Here is a 21548-nt window from a genome sequence, read left to right as displayed (position 1 = left end):
CTCTATCAAGTCTATTTTTAAAACTCAAACTCTCTTTTCCTGGCAACATCCTGGTAAATCTTCTCCGAACTCTCTCCAGTTTACTAATATTCTTGCAGTAACAGGGTGTCCAGAACGGCACACATTACTCCAGAACAGGCCTCAGCAAAGGTCTGAGCAATGCGGGCAAGTGCTTTGGGCTGCTGCTCTTGCTCCCACACTGGGCTGCTGGTCACAGGCATCCCTGTTTCAGGCACATAGATCACTGGAGTCCCTCCTCCGGGCCCATTGGTCGCTGGTTTCCCTGCTCCAGGCTGCTGACCCAGTTGCCATTGGCTTCCCCGCTTAGGGTACATTGGTTGCTGGTTTCCCCACTTCTGGCACACTTGTTACAGGCATCCCCGCTCCAGATTGCTGGTTGTTGGCTTCCCTGAACCAGGCTGCCAGCACAGCTTTAGAGGCTGGGAATTGGAGGCTGTGGCTAGGTGTCCAAGACCGAGACTTCAAGAAAACAGAAGAGAAGAAAAACATAGAAGGGAGGAGAAGAATGAGAAGGAAAGAAAAAGAACAGGCGGAGCGGATGCTTCTGTGGTTGAAAATATAATTTGCTTTCAGGACAAAGTAGCAGTTAGTACTATTTTTTTAAAATTTGATTTGGAAAAGATTTTTTAATGTGAAATTTTAGATGTCATTCTCACAGATAATTAGATGTTCATGTATCTCTGTAATAATTATCAATATCCATGAAGGTTTGAATGTGCATGAATCAATATAATGAGGTAGTATTACATATTAGAATGTAAATAGAATTTTAATGAAAACATGAACAATCTTCAAAACACAACCTACCTTCAAAAGATCGTAATTAGATTTCACTGCACCTTCACACTTTAGCAAACGTTTAGCTGTTTCCGGCACATCCAGACCCATTTTTATCATACATTTAGCCTCACGCATAATCTCAATGATTCTGTGATCGAAGTTTGAATGCATTTTTCCAGTATCTGGATCACGTATCAAAAGAGTTGCATGCAGGCCTGTATAAAGTTCAAGTTTGAAATATTTAGATAAACAGGACACTGAATGTTAAGATAAAATGTATATATTTCAACTCAGTTAACACTCTAATGCTTAAAATAAATGATTTGGCTTGCATTCTTGTATGATACAAGAAATATCATTTCAATACTTGTAATTCTTCAAACATCATCTGCACCAGTTTCAGTCCTTTCTGACTCTTGGACCTCAAATATTAGCTGGATGGTTGATAATAATAAGACTATGGTATGTAAAAAAAAGATATTAACAGATATTAAGTCATTCTCTTCAAAAGATTTGAGATTCATTAGGTTAGGATGTTTAAAGGAAGTAAACTACTTTAAGAGAGAATATGGAAACATACATTAGATGGGCCAGTTTTTTGCATTTGATTGATAAAGCTAGAGGATTGGAGATTTGAAATTGCTACAACTAGCTCAAAAAGAGAAAAAGGTGAATGTAACCTTTATTGATTAATCAGTTTAATGTTGATGTTTGAGACTTCTTTAATCACAAATAACTTCACCATGATAGCTAACCAGTTAACAGTAAGAGTGCAGATTCAAGATGATTGACAAAATAAATGAATTCAATGTAAGTTTTTTGCAAATAATTGAAATGCACTGCACAATAAAACAAAATCTACCAATTATGTGGCATCTTTTGTGACCACTTGAACTCAGCCACGAGCTCATCCTGTGTATCCTGCTCTTTCTACTCTGACGAATGCATGGCACTGGTAGTAATCCTGAGAGGACTCCTTTGAGGGCCTACATTTCAACATTCTTACTAGTTGTCTACATTCTGTTTATTGGACCAGATCCCTTTTATTGCCCTTGTCATTAGTACCACAAACACTAGTGTTGTGTGACTTCTGACTTGGTCTAAGAGGAGACAAGACAATGTGGTGAGACAAATGGTTTTCTGATGCTGAATTGTACAGTGAGAGAAGATAGTAATCTGGAGCATGCAGGGATGTTTTCCAGAAGAAACAGTTTCAAGATGGCCTTTGACCAAGGGTGGCATCAAGGAGATCTATCAAAATTGGTGTCAATGGGAATGAATGGGAAAATTCTCCAATGGTCGGAGGCATGCCTGGCACATGGGAAGATGATTATGGTTGTTGGAGATCCATCATCTCACTCCCAGGACATCTGTGTAGGAGTTTCTCAGAGTTGCTTCCTAGTCAAATTCTTCTGCTGCTTCATCAATGAACTTCCCTCCATCATAAAGTCAGAGTGAGGATTTTTGCTGAAGATTGTATTATGCTCAGCATCATCCCTGATGCCTTCAATACTAAAGCAGTCCATGCTCAAATGTCAGAAGACTTCACCAATTTGACAAGTGGCAAGCACAAAGAACAAAGAAAATTTACAGCCTAGGAACAGACCCTTTGGCCCTCTAAGCCTGTGCTGATCCAAATGTACTGTCTCAACCTGTTGGTCAATTCCTAAGCATTCGTATCCCTCTGCTCCCCACCTACTCATGCATCTGTCCAGACGCATCTTAAATGAATCTACTGTGCCTGCCTCTACCACCTCTGCTGGCAACGCGTTCGAAACGCCTACCACCCTCTGTGTGAAGTACTTGCCGCGTGTATCCCCTTAAACTTTCCACCTCTCACCTTGAAAGCATGATCTCTTGTTATTGACACCCTGGGAAAAAGCTTGTCTCTATCCACCCTGTCTATACCCTTCATGATTTTGTAAACCTCAGTCAGGTCCCCCCTCAATCTCCTTTTTTCTAATGAAAATAAACCTACTCAACCTCTCTTCAAAGTTAGCACCTTCCATACCAGGCAACATCCTCGTAAACCTTCTCTGCACCCTCTCCAAAGCATCCATATCCTTTTGGTAATGTGGCGACCAGAACTGTACACAGAACCAATGTCTTGCACAATTTTAACATGACTTGCCAGCTCTTATACTCAATACCCCGTCCAATGAAGGCTAGCATACTATATGTCTTCTTGACCACTCTATCCACCTGTGCAGTAACCTTCAGGGTACAATGAACCTGCACTCCCATAATATGTTACATCCTCAAAATCCTGAATAAGAAACTTGAATAAGTTATAAAAATTAGGAGGTCACATTGGATTTCACATGGTCCATCAAGCACAAAAAGTGCAGGTAGGTTTTGACCTAAAGGCATATTTTACCATGTTTGGAGAATTAGAGTTCAACTGTACTGCTCCACAAAACAGTTGCAAAATAAAAACATGAACCTTTGCATAAAGTCAAGATTAGGGTGGTGCTGGAAAAGCACAGCAGCTCATGCAGCATCCGAGGAGCAGGAGAATTGATGTTTCAGGCAAAAGCCCTTTATCAGGAAGATTGACAGGTGGAACAGGTCATGAGGACAGTGCTGAGCTGGAAGGTTTGAACTAGGGTAAAGTGGGGAGAGGGGAAATGAGAAAACTGGTGAAGTCCACATTGATGCCATGGTGTTGGAGGGTCCCAGTTTCCTCATTTCCCCTCCCCATACTTTATCTAATAATCTTCCTTCCCACCTATCTGCTCCACCCTCTTCTCTGATCTATCACCTTCACCCCCACTTCCATCAACCTACTGCACTCCCAGCTACCTTCTCCCCAGCTCCACCCCCTCACAATTATCTCTCCACCCAAGGTTCCCAGCCTCATTCCTGATGAAGGGCTATTGCCTGAAATGTCGATTTTCCTGCTCTTCGCACGCTGCCTGACCTGCTGTGCTTTTCCAGCACCACTCTAATCTTGACTCTAATCTCCAGCATCTGCAGTACCTACTTCTGCCTTAGCATAAAGTATTTGTATTAAAAATACTGAATGCTGGCTGCACAGATTTCAGAAATTTTAGTGAATGGAAAGTCACATGTATTAACCTTCACTGCCACATTCTCAGTATGCTCTCCTAGTGCATGAAGCCCAAGCACAATAACTGCTCACCTGTAAAGTCTATCTCACAATTGACCATAGTATAGTAGAATGGTTTCCTTCAAAGGAATTATGTACTTACAATATTGTAGAGTTGAAATTTCTTTTGTCCATGCCTTGTGATGTAATACTTCAAACTTCACCAATACATAAGCAATTTTGTTGTACGTATGCACAATGGAGATGCCGTGTGAACTTCTTAGGATCTCAGAATTTTTCTGGAACAAAAACAAGTACTTAGAAGGCAAGAGTTGAAAGCATTCTTTCATTTTTTATCCAAGAAGTAATATTTGCAATTACAAGCTTGCTGTACCCCTCATTTGTCATTAAAATAATAAAAATAACATTCATGCATAATGAGAACATTCTCAAAGATTGTCTTAAATATTTTTTACAACGATAAGACCAAAGGCAGATCAGAAACACACTGAGTTATCACTTTGTAAAATAATGTGATCAGTGACAAGGATAACCCTTAGTTCCCAGTTACATGGCATATAATTTCAGTGAAATTCAACAGAAGGTTGAGAGCAGGCTCAATACCGAGTTTAACAATTTCAAAGCATAATCATTGCTTCAGTGTTTTCACATATTAGATGGTTATTCATGACTCGTCTGGACTATTTTTTGTGTTCATACTTGTCTCATTACTAGCCACTTTTGCATTGCACTATGATCCATTTTAGTATTTAATGACTGCTGGCTTTCAGACATAACAGACATTCCCTTTCCAGTCTGTCAAGTCTTTCTTTGTGTTGGCTGTATTTTTTAAAATTTCTGTTTTCATGGGTTAGTAGGTGTTACTGGTCGAGCTAAAAAGTGCTGCTAATGGTTAATTATTCCAAAAATGCAGGTGACCACCGCTTCCACAGTGCTGTTACATAAGGAGTACAAGATTTTAGATCCAACTATAATGATTGTCTAGCATATATATAAGGATGGTAAGTCATTTGGAGAGGACCCTAGATATGCTGGTATTTGACTGAAGCTGTTACTCTGTTCAGAAGATCATAGAGGCTGGGGTTTAGGACAAGTTGTTGAAGAAATCTTGTTGGATTCTGAAATGTGAATTTTAACTGATTTATATTTAATTCATGATGTGATCAAGGAAGTAAATGATTAAGTTGCTTAATTGAATGTCAATCAAGTCAATACTAATTTTTAATTGTCTGAGACAGTTAAACTTTTTGAGTGTTACATCTATAATTAGAGAGTATTCCAGTAGACACAGACTCATCCTGGAAAGGATTTAGGAAGTCAGAAGGTAAGATGCCACAGAATATCCAAATTCTTGTTATCATAATATTTATATGGCTAGCCCAACAACAGTTAATCAATTGGCTGCTTGAGCATATTCCACCATTCAGTATGAACAGGTCTATTCTACTTAATTCCATCTTTTCACCATGCTTCAATATCTCTTACTTTCCTTAATGCTATGATTTATGTCAATAATTCTGCATTCACACTCTAATTCCAAAGAATGACAACACATTTTGTGAAAAAATTGTTCCTCATCTCAGCTAAAATGACCAACTTCTTATTACAACCTTGTTTTCCCAGCCAAAGGTAACATCCTTCAACCATTCATCCTGTCAAGATTTTTAAGAATATCATTTATTTTAAATAGATTATCTTTTTCTAATGAATTCTGTGGAATATAAATTTAATCCTCCTAAACTCTACTCATAATACACACCTTTCACTGCAGGAATCAACCTAGAAAACATTTCTTGAATCTCTCTAACAGAAGTATATACTTCCTTACATGAGGAGACTAAATTGCACAGAGTAATCTCAGTGCAAATGCACAAAGGCTCTATATCACTATACTATCACTTGTTACTTTATTACTTTGAATCATTGAACAGAATTTGAGAATTTTACACTCTAGGAGGAGGTCACTTGACCCAAAGTAGCTGAACCGGTCCTGAATGAGCTACCCAACTAGTCCCATTCTCCAGCCCAATCTCTGTAGCCAATCAAATTCATCATTTTCAAATATACGTCCAGCTTTCTTTTGAGAACTCCAACAGAATCGACCCCAACACTCACCCAGATAGACCTATTTGTGAATGTGAGTTTGCTCACTGAGCTGTAAGGTTCATTTTCAGAGATTTCATCACCATACTAGGTAACAGCAACAGTGAGCCTTTGGTGAAGCACTGGTGTTATGACCTGCTGTCAATTTATGGGTTAAGGTTTTCTTGGGTTGGTGAGGTCATTTCCTGTGGCGATGTCATTTCCTGTTCTTTTTCTCAGGGGGTGGGAAATGGGGTCCAAGTCGATTTGTTTGTTAATAGTGTTCTCGTTGGAATGCCATGCTTTTTGGAATTACATAGAACATAGAACATAGAAGGATACAGCGCAGTACAGGCCCTTCGGCCCTCGATGTTGCGCCGACCGAATCCTACCTAACCTATACTAGCCCAATAACTTCCAAATGCCTATCCAATGCCCGCTTAAATGACCATAAAGAAGGAGAGTTCACCACTGATACGGGCAGGGCATTCCATGAACTCACAACCCGCTGTGTGAAGAATCTACCCCTAACATCTGTCCTATACCTACCACCCCTTAATTTAAAGCTATGTCCCCTAGTAACACCTGACTCCATTAGCGGTAAAAGGTTCTTAGTATCTACCCTATCTAAACCCCTAATCATCTTATACACTTCTATCAGATCTCCCCTAAACCTTCTCTTCTCCAATGAGAACAGCCCCAAGTGCCTCAGCCTTTCCTCATAAGATTTTCCTACCATTCCAGGCAACATCCTGGTAAACCTCCTCTGCACTCGTTCTAAAGCTTCCACATCCTTCCTATAGTATGGCGACCAAAACTGCACACAATACTCCAGATGAGGCCTCACCAGAGTCTTATACAACTGCAACATGACCTCAGGACTCCGGAACTCAATTCCTCTGCCAATAAAGCCCAGTACACCATATGCCTTCCTCACAGCACTATTTACCTGGGTGGCAACTTTCAGAGATCTGTGTACATGGACACCAAGATCCCTCTGCTCATCCACACTACCAAGTAGCCTACCATTAGCCCAGTAATCCATCATCTTGTTATTCCTACCAAAGTGAACGACTTCGCACTTAGCTACATTGAATTCCATTTGCCACATTTCCGCCCAGCTCTGCAACTTATCTATATCCCGCTGTAACCTACCACTTCCTTCCTCACTATCCACAACTCCACCGACTTTTGTGTCATCCGCAAACTTGCTTACCCAGCTTTCAAGTCCTTCCTCTAGATCATTTATAAAGATAACAAAAAGCAATGGTCCCAAAACAGATCCTTGTGGTACACCGCTAGTAACTGCGCTCCAAGATGAACATAATCCATCAACTACTACCCTCTGTCTCCTTCCAGCCAGCCAATTCCTAATCCAAACCTCTAATGTATCCTCAATGCCATACCTCCGAAGTTTTAGCATTAGCCTACCATGGGGAACCTTATCGAACGCCTTACTAAAATCCATATACACAACATCTACTGCTTTACCCTCATCCACTTCCTTGGTCACCTTCTCAAAGAACTCAATAAGGTTTGTGAGGCACGACCTGCCCTTCACAAAACCATGCTGGCTATCCCTGATCACGTTATTCCTACCCAGATGTTCATAAATCTTATCCCTTACCATTCTCTCTAAGACTTTGCCCACCACTGAAGTCAGACTCACTGGCCTATAGTTGCTAGGGCTATCCCTACTCCCTTTCTTGAACAATGGGACCACATTCGCTATCCTCCAGTCCTCTGGTACTATTCCTGTTGACAACGATGACATAAAAATCCAGGCCAATGGCTCTGCTATCTCCTCCCTAGCTTCCCATAGGATCCTGGGGTAAATGCCATCAGGCCCAGGAGACTTATCTATATTCATCCTTTCCAATATTCCCAAAACCTCTTCCCTGCATATTTCCAGGGCATCCATTCTAATTATTTGTGATTCCATATTCACATCAGCAACAGTGTCCTGTTCCTGAGTGAATACTGATGAAAAGTACTGATTTAATGTCTCTCCAATCTCCTCCGCCTCCACACACAACTTCCCACTACTATCCTTGACTGGACCGATACCTACCCTAGTCATCCTTTTATTCTTGACATACCTATAGAAAGCCTTTGGGTTTTCCCTAATCCTACCAGCTAAAGACTTTTCATGTCCCCTTCTCGCTTTTCTTAACTCCCTCTTTAGCTCCTTCCTGGCTACCTTATAACTCTCAATCGCCCCTACTGAACCTTCACGCCTCATCTTTACATATGCCGCCTTCTTCCCTTTCACAAGGGACTCCAATTCCTTACTAAACCACGGCTGCCTCACAAGGCCCTTTACACCATGCCTGACTGGTACATACCTATCGAGGACACGCAGTAGCTGCTCCTTGAACACTCCCCACATCTCATTAGTGTTCTTCTCTTGAAGCCTGTTTTTCCAATCCACACATCCTAAGTCATGCCTCACTGCATCATAATTTCCCTGCCCCCAGCTATAGCTCTTGCCCTGCGGCACACGATTATCCCTCTCCATCACTAAAGTAAAAGTCACCGAGTTGTGGTCACTGTCCCCGAAGTGCTCACCTACCTCCAAGTCCAACACCTGGCCTGGTTCATTACCTAGAACCAAATCCAATATAGCCTCCCCTCTTGTTGGCCTGTCGACATATTGTGTCAGGAAACCCTCCTGCACACATTGTACAAACACCGACCCATCTAATGAACTCGAGCTATAGCTCTCCCAGTCAATATCTGGGAAGTTAAAGTCCCCCATAACAACCACCCTGCTACCTTCACTCTTTTCCTGAATCATCCTCGCAATATTATCCTCTACTTCTCTAGGACTATTAGGAGGCCTGTAGAAAACACCTAACAGGGTGACCTCACCTTTCCTATTTCTAACCTCAGCCCAAACTACCTCAGATGGCAAGTCCTCTTCCATCGTCCATTCCACTGCTGTGATACTGTCTTTGACAAGTAATGCCACGCCTCCCCCTTTTTTACCCCCATGTCTGATCCTACTAAAACATTTGAACCCTGGAACGTGCAACAGCCATTCTTGTCCCTGTTCTACCCACGTCTCTGTAATGGCCACAACATCGAAGTCCCAGGTACCAACCCACGCTGCAAGTTCACCTACCTTATTCCTTATACTTCTGGCATTGAAGTATACACACTTCAATCCACCTTTCTGGTTACAGTCACCCTCCTTAGAGATCGCTGCATTATTCCTAACCTCCCTACACTCAAGGTCCTGTACCCTAAAGCTACAGTCCTGGTTCCCATGCCCCCGCGGAGTTAGTTTAAACCCTCCCAAAGAGCACTAGCAAACCTCCCCCCAAGGATACTGGTGCCCCTCAGGTTCAAGTGTAGACCATCCTTTTTATAGAGGTCCCACCTTCCCCAGAAAGGACCCCAGTTATCCAGAAACCGGAATCCCTCCCTCCTGCACCATCCCTGTAGCCACGCATTTAACTGCTCTCTCTCCCTGTTCCTCGACTCTCTATCACGTGGCACGGGTAACAAACCAGAGACTACAACTCTGTTTGTTCTAACTCTGAGCTTCCAACCTAGCTCCCTGAAAGCCTGCCTTACATCCTCACCCTTCTTCCTACCTATATCGTTGGTGCCAACGTGGACCACGATCTGGGGCTGCTCCCCCTCCCCCTTAAGGACCCGGAAAACACGATCAGCGACATCACGTACCCTTGCACCTGGGAGGCAACATACCAAACGTGAGTCCCTGTCGCCCCCACAAAACCGTCTGTCTGTACCCCTCACTATCGAGTCCCCAAGAACAATTGCTCTACCTTTCTCCACCCTACCCTTCTGAGCAACGGGGCCAGGCTCCGTGCCAGAGGCCTGAACCTCGTTGCTTGCCCCTGGTAAGTCATCCCCCCCACAAGTATCCAAAACGGTATACTTGTTCTTGAGGGGAATGACCGCAGGGGGTCCCTGCACTGGCTTCCTCCTCCCACTCCCCCTCACTGTCACCCATCTATCTTGAACTTTCGGAGTAACTACTTGCCTAAAGCTCCGATCAATGACCTCCTCTGCCTCCCGAATGATCCGCAGTTCATCCAACTCCAGCTCCAGTTCCCTAACACGGGTTTGGAGGAGCTGGAGATGGGTGCACTTCTTGCAAGTGTACTCAGCAGGGACGCTGATGGCTTCCCTCACCTCATACATGTTGCAAGAGGAACATTGCCCTCTCTGCACTGCCATCCCTCTAAAAGTAAGCTTTCCTTAAAAAAAACAAAAACCAACTAAATCTAAAGAAACAAACAAGGAAAATGCAGCACTTACCCGCTAGTCACAATTGGTCTTATTATTAGGTTAGAGGAGGTGGAAGGGTGGGAGGCACTACTCGTGTAGTGCCTCGGGTGACTTGCCTACGCGTTTAAATAAGTGGAGAGAAAAAAAAACCTTACCCAGGTAACCTAGCGCGCCTTCCGGGTCTGCTACCGCTTTTTTAAAGGAAAACTTTAAATTTTTAACTATTAAATAAACGACCAAACTTACCCACCAGCCGTCGCGAAGTCTTCCGAGAGACTGAGGCCTACAACTCGGAGCCCGCGTTTAAATAAGGGGAGAGAAAAAAAAACCTTACCCAGGTAACCTAATTCTTCTGCGTGTCTCTATTTGGCTTCTCCTAGGATGGATATGTTGCCCCAGTCGACGTAACATCCTTCCTCATCTGTATGTAAGGATACTAGTGAGATTGGGTCATGCCTTTTTGTGGCTAGTTGATGTTCATGTATCCTGATGGCTAGTTATCGGCCTGTTTGTCCAATGTATGTTTGTTACAGTACTTGCAAGGTATTTTGTAAATGACGTTCGCTTTGCTTGTTGTCTGAATAAGGTCTTTTAAGTTCATTAGCTGCTGTATAAGCGTCTGGGTGGGTTTGTGGGCTACCATGATGCCAAGAGGTCTGAGTAGTCTGGCGACATTTCTGAGATGTCTTTGATGTAGGGGAGGATGGCCAGGGTTTCTGCATGCATTTTCGTTTTGCTTGTTTGGGTTTATTGCTGAGAGTTTGGTGGTCTGTGTTCTTTGGGTACCCATTCTTTTTGAATATGCTGTATTGGTGATTTTCTTCTGCTCTTTGTGGTTCCTCTGTGCTGCTGTTTACGGTGGCTCATTGAAATAATGTTCTACTGCAGCTTCGTATGTGGGTGTTGGGATGATCAAGACCATCAATACTATCCTTACTGGCATAAAATTCACAAAAGAAGAGGGAAACAATAACAAACTGCCATTTTTATTTGTCACAGTAGAGAGAACAGCCAATGGGGAACTTCAAATCAGCGTCAACAGGAAAATAACATATACTGACTAAATACTGAACTACAGAAACAATCATCCCAATACCCACAAATGAAGCTGCATTAGAACAATATTTCAACAAAATCACCGATACAGAGTATTCAAAAAGAATAGTTGTGGGTGGCACAGTGGCACAGTCAACAGGCATGTATTCCATTTATACTGGTTTTTAAAGGGAGTTTGCATAATGGGACTGTTGTGTATTTTCAGAACAACATATAATTGGATAGATTGAGTTCTGTAGGGGTTCTTTATTCTGTTCTTTGTGTTTTATTGTGTAATTTTGTGAATAAATTCTTGTAAAGTTATGTCTGAACTGCCTGCTTAAGAAGGTTTAGAGTGGTCTGGCTTAGTCTATCACACTATTCTTTTTGAATACGCTGTATCGGTGATTTTCCTCTACTCTTTGTAGTTCCTCTATGCAGCAGTGCAAGATGGCTTGTTGAAATATTGTTCTAATGCAGCTTCATTTGTGGGTATTGGGATGATTGTTTCTGTAGTTCAATATTTAGTCAGTATATGTTATTTTCCTGTTGACGCTGATTTGAAGTTTCCCATTGGCTGTTCTCTCTATTGTGACAAATAAAAATGGCAGTTTGTTATTGTTTCCCTCTTCTTTTGTGAATTTTATGCCAGTAAGGATAGTATTGATGGTCTTGATCATCCCAACACCCACATACGAAGCTGCAGTAGAACATTATTTCAATGAGCCACCATAAACAGCAGCACAGAGGAACCACAAAGAGCAGAAGAAAATCACCAAGACAGCATATTCAAAAAGAACGGGTACTCAAAGAACACAGACTGCCAAACTCTCAGCAATAAACCCAAACAAGCAAAACGAAAATGCATGCAGAAACCCGAGCCACTCTCCCCAACATCAAAGACATTTCAGAAATATCTGCCAGACTATTCAGACCTCTCGGCATCATTGTAGCCCACAAACCCACCAGATGCTTAAACAGCAGCTAATGAACGTAAAAGACCTTATTCAGACAACAAGCAAAGCGAACGTCATTTACAAAATACCTTGCAAGTACTGTAACAAACACTACATTGGACAAAAAGGCTGAAAACTAGCCATCAGGATACATGAACATCAACCAGCCACAAAAAAAATGACCCAATCCCACTAGTATCCTTACGTACAGATGAGGAAGGACGCTACTTCGACTGGGACAAAACATCCATCCTAGGACAAGCGAAACAGAGACACGCAGGAGAATTCCTAGAAGCATGGCATTCCAACCAGAACTCTATTAACGAACACATCAATCTTGGCCCCATTTCCTGCCCCCAAGAACAAAACAGGAAATTACATCACCATGGGAAATGACATCATCAATCCAAGGAAACCTAAACACAAATAGAAAGTGGGTCATAACATTAATGCTTCACCAGAGGCTCACTGATGATGTTACCTAGTATGGTGACAAAATGTCTGAAAATGATCTTCTAGCTCAGTGAGCAAACTTACATCCAGAACCTCAAACTGAGCTACAAATCTTCTCAAAATTTGCTAAGACCTATTTGTAATTATATCGGCTATATCATTGGCACTTCTAAATATATGTTGATTTCTGCAACTCACATGAGATGCAGATCACTCCAAATACCAACATTTAGTAAAAACCAAAAGAACTGCAGATGCTATAAATCAAAACAAGATCAAAAATTGCTGGAAAAGCTCAGCAGATCTGGCAGCATCTGTGGAGACAAATCAGAGTTAATGTTGCCGTTCTCGTAATCTTTCCACAGAACCAACATTTTGAAGTTAATTTCTGATTTAAACTTTTCCTACTAAATTTTAAAGGGAGGTGGTGGAAAAGTGGTAATAGATCATCAGACAAAGTGGTAATGCAGGGTGCAGTGTGAACTAGGATATTAGAGGTGCATCTACAAATATATTGGGAGATCTCAGATATATTTAAGTATAACAAACTTGTAATATAGTGGATTTTAATTTTCTAAGCATTCGTGGCTACAATAATGTTAAAAGTTTGGATGGTGAAGAATTTGTCAAATGTATTCAAGAAAATTTGCATCAACAAGTGGATGTTCCTTCGAGAGAAGGAGCAAAACTTGACCTCCTTTTGAGCAATAAGGGAGGGCAGGTGACTGAAGTAAGGAAACACTGAGTTTAGCGAGCACAATTTTACTAGCTTAAAAATATTTATGGAAATGGATAAACTTTTCATAAAAGGTTTTAATTGCAGTAAGATAAATTTCGATGGTATAAAAACTTTCAAAAGTTGACTGGAGTAGACTGTTGGCAGGTAGAAGGATGTCTGACAATTGGGAGGCTTTCAAGAGTGTGATGAGAGTTTAGAGGCATTAATGTTCCTGTTAGTGTGAAGAGTCGGGAGTGGGGTGCTCAAAAAGCACAGCTGGTCAGGCAGCATCCGAGGAGCACCACAGTCCCCACTCTGGTCTCCAGCATCTGCAGTCCTCACTTTCTCCTGTTCAAGTGAAGAGTATGGCTGGTAAGATTAAGGAACTATGCATGAATAAAGGTATTGGGGTTCTAGTCAGGAATAAAAATGAATCCTATTTTAGATATAGACAAATTGGTTCAATTGTAGCTTGTGTTCAATGTAAAGAGTGCAGGGCATTCTTAAGAAAGAAATCCTGAAGGCAAAGAGGGGATATGGAATAGAATTGGCAGATAAGATAAGGATAATTCAAAAAGTTCTGTGAGTACACTGAGTAAGAAGGGAACTAGAGAGAGAGTTGGGCCCCTTAAAGATCAAGGAGGTCATCTTTGTGCTGAATGCCAGGAAATAGAAGAGATACTAAGTGAATATTAAGTATCAGTTTTTACTGTGGAGAAAGAAATGGAGGCTCGAGAACACAGAAATAAATTTTGATGCTTTAAAATCAGCTCACATTACAGAAGAGCAAGTTCTGGAGGTCTTTGAGAATATAAAGGTGGATTATCTTTTGGGACCTTATCTAATGTATCCCAGACTGTTTTGGGAAGTAAGCGAGGAATTGCAAGCCCTCTTGCAGAAATATTTCCAACAACTATAACCATAGGTGAGGTGCCTGATGACTGGAGGGTGGCTAATGTTGTACCTCTGTTTCAGAAAGCTTGTAATAAGAAATTGGGAACTATAGGTCTGTGAGTCTGACTTCGATTGTGGGTAAATTATTGAAGGTGTGTTGAAAAGATAGGATTTATGGGCATTTAGAAAATCAAAAATTGATTAGGAATAGATAATCAATATGGTTATGTGTAAGGAAAATCATGTCTCACAAACCTTTCTGAGGAAGTTACTAAAAAGATTATGAGGGCAGAACAGTAGATGTTGATTACTTAGACTTTAGGAAAAGCTTTGACAAGGCTCCATATGGTAGACTAATTAGTAAAATTAGATCACATGGGATTCAGGGTGAGCTTGCCAATTGGATAGATAATTGGCTAAATGGTTGTACATAGAGAGTGACAGTGGAAGGTTGTTTTTTGGACTGGAGGCCTGTGACCAGTGGTGTTCCACAGGAATCTGTTCTGGGTCATCTTTTCTTTGTCATTTACATAAATGATTTCGATGAGAATATAGGAGGCATTAGTGAGCTTTGAGAAGATTTTTGGCTCAGGTTGAGGTTCTTCTATAAATAGAAATCAGGAAGCATCAGCTGCCCCCGGAGGCTCACTGAAGATGTTACCTAGCAGGGTGACAAAACGCCTGAAACTGAACCTTCCAGCTCAGCGGGCATACCTACATCCATAAAGGAAGCATGGTTAGTAAGATTGCAGATGACACCAAAATTGGTAGCATAGTTGACAATGAAGAAGGTTTTCTAAGATTACAAAGGGACCTTGATAAAATAGGTTAATGGGCTGAAAAATGGCACATGGATAAATATGAGGTATTGCAATTCAGTACAACAAACAGGGATAGGACTTATACAATTAATAGTAGGGTCTCAGGTAATTTTCTAAAACAGAGGGACATAAAGGTTCAGATACATATTTCTTTGAAGTGTACATTACAGATATACAGGGATATATAAAGGCATTTAGCATGCTTGCTTTCATTGCTAGGTCCTTTGAGTATAGAAGTGAGGAAGAATTGTTGAGGTTGCATAGGACATTGGTGAGATTTCTTCTGGAATGCTGTCTCCAATTCTGGTCGCCCAGTTATAGAAAGGATATTATTAAGCTGGACTGGGTTCAGAAGAGATTTGCCATGATGTTGCTGGATATGAAAGATTTGAGTTGTAAGAAACAGTGGGATAGGCTAGGGCTTTCTTCACTGGAGTATAGGAGGTTGAGAGGTGACCTTATATAAGTTTATAAAATCATGAAGGATATAAATAGGGTTAATGGCAGGTGTCTTTTCTCTAGGATGGAGAATTTCAAGACTACGGCCACATCTTTAAGGTGAGAAGTGAAAGTGTTTTAAGAAGTCATGATGGGCACACATATTATGCAGAGAGTGGTTTGCATGTTGAATGAACTTTACTTGCCCCACCAGGGTTTTAGACCACTGGTACACCACTGTGAAAGATGCCTACCACTCCATCCCCCACTTTCATTTCAGGAACTCTGACCACAATGCCGTGTTTCTTCTCCTGGCTTATAGGCAAAAGCTCAAGCAGTAGACCCCCTCGCTAATACAGGTCCAGTGCTGGTTGGAGGAGGCAGAGGATCAACTCCAGTGCTATCTGGAATTGGCTGATTGGGCCATGTTCAAACAGTTCGCAGGTACCTTGGACGAGTACGCCACCACTGTCACAAAGTTTATCAGGAAGTGTGTGGAGAAGTGCATATCTAAGAAGTCAATCCGGGTGTTCCCCAACAGGAAATCCTGAATGAGAAGTGAGGCCTTCAGATCAGGAGACCCATTCAAATGTAAGGAATCGAAGTATGACCTTCGCAGAGCCATTAAGACAGACAAGGACCAATACCGATCCAAACTAGAGACCCAGACAGACTCCCAGCAACTATGGCAAGGAGTGAATGACATCACAGGCTCTAAAAAGAGTCAGTGCAAGATATCAGATAATGTTATCCAGATTGTCTCAATGCTTTCTATGTTAGCTTTGAGCATAATTGCGGCGGAGAGGTAATACACATTCCGACAACTCCTGACGAACCTATCCCAACAGTCACTGCATGAGAGGTCTGATCAGTTTTCCTTCATGTGAATCCAAGGAAAGCAATGGGACCAGACAGAGTACCAGGCTGTGCACTCAGAGCATGAGCAGATCCATTGGGAGAGGTCTTCCCAGACATCTTCAATCTCTCCCTCCAGCAGGCCACTGTCCCTGCCTGTTTCAAGAGGGCCAACATCATCTCTATACCTAAGAAGGCTCATGTAGCATGTCTCAATGAATACCACCCAGTGGTCCTAACTTCGATGGTCATGAAGTGCTTTGAAAGGCTGGTCATGGCATTAATCAACTCCAGCCTCCCTTAATACCGGCAAAACCAAAGAACTCATTACTGACTTTCGACGGGATGTTACTCATGTCCCCCTACACATTAACAGCATCGAGGTGGAACCAGTGGAGCATGTCAAGCTCTCGGGAGTGGTCATCAACAAGCTTTCTTGGCCTCTTCCTGTAACTTCCACTAGAAGGCCCAACGATGTCTCTTCCTCAGGCAGCTGAGGAAATTTGCCATGACGGCAAATACCCTTGCCAACATTTATAGATGCGCCATTGAGAGCATTCTGTCAGAATGTAAATACTACCTGGTATGGCAACTGTTCCATTCAAGATCAAAGAGTAGTGAACTTGGTCTTGACAATCTCAAAGGCCAACCTCCCATCTATAGGATCCATCTACCAGGCTCGCTGTCAAGGAAAGGCCGCCAGCATTCTCAAAGATCCATCCCATCCTGGCAATGCTTTTCTACAACCTTTACCATCAGAGAGAAGGTACAGAAGCCTGAACACAGATACCAGCTGGTTTTGAACACAGTTTCTACCCTACTGTTGTTAGAATACTGAATGGACTCACAAATTCTTAGCATTCACCTATATCTATGTTTTGATTTTTGCCACTGTTTACCTATTACTTTCTTATCTGTGCCATTTAACTATGTGATCAGCCTGTATTGCTCGCAAGACAAAGCTTTTCACTGTGTCTCGGTACTCGTGACAACAAATCCAATGCAATTCAATTCAACTTCCTGAGGAAGTGATGCATGTCGGTACATTTGCAACATTTAAAAGATATTTGTATAACTACATGAATATGAAAGGTTTAGACGGATATTGGCCAGGAACAAGCAGATGGGAGTAATTTAGTTTGGGTTAATGTTTTGGACTGGTTGGACCTAAGGTGCTGCATAACTCTAAGAGCAGCTGCAAATAGGGATTGTGCTTCAACTACATTAATTAAAAAGAATGGAAATTTCCAGGCTTACATAAGAAGCTTAAGAATTCAAAGGCACCGCAGAGGGAGCTGATTTGTGGTAAGGAGCAGGAACTTCTACCTTTACTAATCTTCAGTTTAGAGTAAACAGGACAAAAATAAGAATAAATTATGTGAATTTGATTTAAGTTGAAAGTAAGCTAATGGTATGGAAGACCAATTTGGTCAAGCCATCCTGTGGCATAAAGGAGATCATGGACACTTCCAAGGGGAATCCAGAAGGAGGGACAGGCCAGAGATCAGAAAAAGGTAACTAATGTGGATGCATAATTGACCCAACCTCCACCTGACCAGACAGAGTCATGGAGGAGGAGGAACCGAAGGTGGCAGGTGAATGGATATTGAAAAAGAAATATACGTCAAGCCAACAAAGAAGCACAGCAATAAGGAAAGAGGCAGCTGCATGATGGCTACACTAGCAGTTTCTCAGATGATGAAGACATGTAGAGGGGCGAGCATCAACAAAATAAGACACAAAGTACCATGGGGTGAAGGAGAGGAGCGCCCCACAACCCAGAAACACCAGATGTCACAAGGAGTCCAGTGAAGCCTAACTCCAGGCATTGGCAACCAAGGAATACCCACCATTGCACATCTCTGGGCAATAGAGATAAGGGACAGTCTGACAGTCCCTCTCTCACACTCAGAACTGGACCCTGCTGGCTTCATTCAAGCCCAAACGTCAATGGAGCAGGGAAATCCTTTCAGAAAGAGCGCTACCTCAGTGTGGATAGTTGTCCAATAATTCACCCACACCATGGGGATGCAGAGGGTCACTGAGTGACAAGACTGCAGCAGAATGGACATTGGGGTATTCTATAAATTATTAAAAATGGGTGTTAAAATTGCCAGCATTAATGTGCCTAGCGTTAAATCTATTGTACAACGTGTTTCCACATTGGCTGACCTGGCCAATGTCAAAGCAGATCTTCTCTTTCTGCAGGATCTGAGATACCACACTTCAGCAGCTATTGGAGATAGTCAAGCTTATGGACACATGGATCTTGGATTTGGTCAAGGGGGACACGATAGCCATTTCACCGGTCTGAGTATCCTGCTGCGAGGAGGCAACTTCACCATTCCCTAAGTTAAAGAGGTGGTGGCAGGCTCCTCCTCATGTCAGACATTATGTAAGGAAAAGTTCCGCTGAAACTAATTAACCTGTAAAGAGTGAACTGCTGGCCATCCTGCAGAAGCTCCCACTGATGGTAGTGATGTCTAGGCCGCTCATTCTGGCTGGAGACTTCAACTGCATCTTCAATGCGGATGAACGATTGGGAGGCTGACAATAAGTTGGAGTCCACATCCAGACTCCTGATGGAAACAGTTAGCATTGCCAAGCTGCACATTTTCAGCACCCCTGCAACTGGAACACAGAATAAATTCACCTGGCTGCGACTAGACAAGTCTATCTGCTCAAGAATAGATTTCCTGCTTGCGTCCCATATGTTTTTGGTCGAATAACTGGTGTTCTTCTCATTTCTGCCTCCTGCTGGCCAACTGTTACCTACAGGATGACGAGTGGGCTGACTAGGAATATGGAAGATCAACGTGAAATTGTTGACCCCATAAAACAGTGAGGTGCTCAAAAAAGATTACACAGGTTGGAGAACTGTTAAGCCTATCTTTGAGTATCCAATGGAATATTAGAAAACAGTCAAAGGAACATCAACAGGTTCTTCATCCTCAAACGTGTTCAGAAGGTAGGAAAGAGGCAAGCAAAACTGTCCAATCTCCAGAAAGTATGCAGAATCTACTTCTGCTGTAGATGATGGGGGTCAATGTAACAGAAGATCTCAAAGAGGTGAAGAGTCAGCAAGCCTTGCTCCGTGCCTCAGATGCTTCCATGATAGTCTCCCACAATGTGGAGCAAGATGAGATGTTGCAATTTTTTCTTCCAGAAGGTGCACAAGGAGAGCTCTGTGCTCAGCGGCCTGAAGGAAGAAGATGGCTTGGCAGGGTCATCCCAGTCTGACATCCTGAGGATCAATAAATGTTTTTATGCCAGTTTGTATAACACAAAGCCGACAGACAGCATGGCCTCCCACTCGTTCCTGTTGTCTATCACGGAGGTCCTAGATGACAGCATGTGAGACAGACTGGACCAGTCAATATTTCTGGATGAGCTGACCAAGGGGTTCTCCAGTCCTTCAAAAAGAATGAAACTCCCAGAAGCAACGGCTTACTGGCTGAGTAGTATTTGGCTCTGTGTGACTTTATTGGCCAGGACCTGCTGCAGGTGCACAACAGTATGTTTCTGGCAGGTACTATGAACAAATCTGTGAGGAAAGACATCATCACCTATATCTACAAATGGAAGGGGGAGAAGAAAGAAACTGGCTGCCATTATCATTGTTGAATACAGACTAAGATATCCTGTCTGAGGTCCTCATCAACGAGGTCAGGTCTGCTCTGTGATTGGTGATTCTCCCTAACCAAACCTGCGCTGTATCGGGCAGGATGAACCCTGAGAGCCTCATGCTCTTTAGGGATACGATTGCCTACATGCAGGACAGAGGGGTGGATGCCTGCTTCATCAGAAGGACTTCAATAGGATATTGCAAACTTACATGTGGGACATACTGTCCAAAGTAGGCTTTGGGAAGAGAATCTGCAATTGGGTCTGAGTGCTCTACACCAACATCAATGGATGGGAATCAGAAAGCTTCCCAATTTGATTCGGAGTCTGGCAGGGCTGCCCACTCTCTCCTGCCTTGTTTGTGTGTTATACAGAGCCCTTTGCTGAGTCCATCAGGAAGGATGCGATCCTGGGAGGAGTGACTATTCCAGGCAATGGAGGCCTACAGGCCATAGCTTCACTGTACAATGGTTGATGTTGTCGTTTTCTGCTCGGATCCACTGTCAGTGTGTAAACTTAGACCAAGTGCAACCAGTTCGACTTGGCTTTGAGAGCCAAGGTAATTGAGACAAGAGTTTGGCCATGTTATTTAGGAACTGGGCTGACCAAACCTTCATTCCCTTCACCATCAGGGCAGATTACCTGAAGGAGTTCGGAATATAGTTCGGAGGGGCCAGGGCATGCACAAAATCTTGGGAGGAGCCCATTGTCAAAATGAGGCAGAAACTAATCTTTTGGGAGCACTGCTCCTGCTCCATTGTGGATAAAAAACTTGGTCATCAGGTGTGAGGCACTCTCTCTGATCTTGTACATGCGCAGTGTTGGGATCCATTATTAAGGTTAGGTAGTGTAAGAAACTTTATTGTTAGGTAGTGCTCACGTAAGGTAGTATTAGCAAGTCTGGAACTTGTTAGCTTCACTAGACAACAGTAAGCCATTATGTTACACTAAGAACAGACTGAAAAGCTGATGGCATAGCCTGAAGAGGCCCCAGGGAGGGTGAGAGATAACAGGACATTGGAGCCGTGTCAAAATGCACGTAGCTCAAACTGAGGTAATAGAATGTTATCAGATGGGAACCAATGACATACCAAAATTCTGCATTTTACCAAATAAGGATGTAACTCTGGAATGTGAGAGAACAAAAGGATAGACAAATTAAAATATAGGCAGAACGCGCCTTCTCCAGTGAGCTAGACACCTCACTGTACTGTGTACGATTCTCTCTCATTAAACCTGTTTATACTTTTAATCAGACCCGGTGTCTCTCTCCTCCAAACGAACACGGGGACAGAAGATCTGTCCCAACAGCAGGTATGGCCAATTCCCCAAAACTGCACTGTTTCAGCCACCTGAGCCATCTTCCACTTAATCTGGAAGCCCAAGATAAACCAGTTCTGCAGGGACTCCATGAACAAAACTGTGGTTGGGAGTCGGGGCGGGAGAGGGGTGTTGGTCAAGGAACGTACCCAGTGTTGCCTTCATCCTAATGGCCACCTTTGTGTGCAACTGCATCAAGCTGTGCATTGACTCTCAGTATA

The 21548-nt window shown here is 42.6% G+C and overlaps 1 protein-coding gene across 1 annotated transcript in view; it reads right to left on the bottom strand.

Annotated features, from left to right (window-relative positions):
• Positions 1 to 21548, bottom strand: part of LOC132834399 (dynein axonemal heavy chain 8-like) — a 1143262-nt gene that overhangs the window by 825199 nt on the left and 296515 nt on the right. The window contains exons 16-17 of the mRNA XM_060853284.1: positions 4014 to 4149; positions 829 to 1016 (exon numbers count right to left, since the gene is read on the bottom strand). Of these exons, the coding sequence (XP_060709267.1) occupies positions 829 to 1016; positions 4014 to 4149 (324 nt within the window). The remainder of the gene's footprint in view (positions 1 to 828; positions 1017 to 4013; positions 4150 to 21548) is intronic.

Source organism: Hemiscyllium ocellatum, chromosome 3, assembly GCF_020745735.1.
Source record: "Hemiscyllium ocellatum isolate sHemOce1 chromosome 3, sHemOce1.pat.X.cur, whole genome shotgun sequence".
In the NCBI taxonomy this organism is placed as follows: domain Eukaryota; kingdom Metazoa; phylum Chordata; class Chondrichthyes; order Orectolobiformes; family Hemiscylliidae; genus Hemiscyllium; species Hemiscyllium ocellatum.
This window is presented reverse-complemented; position numbering and strand designations above follow the sequence as displayed.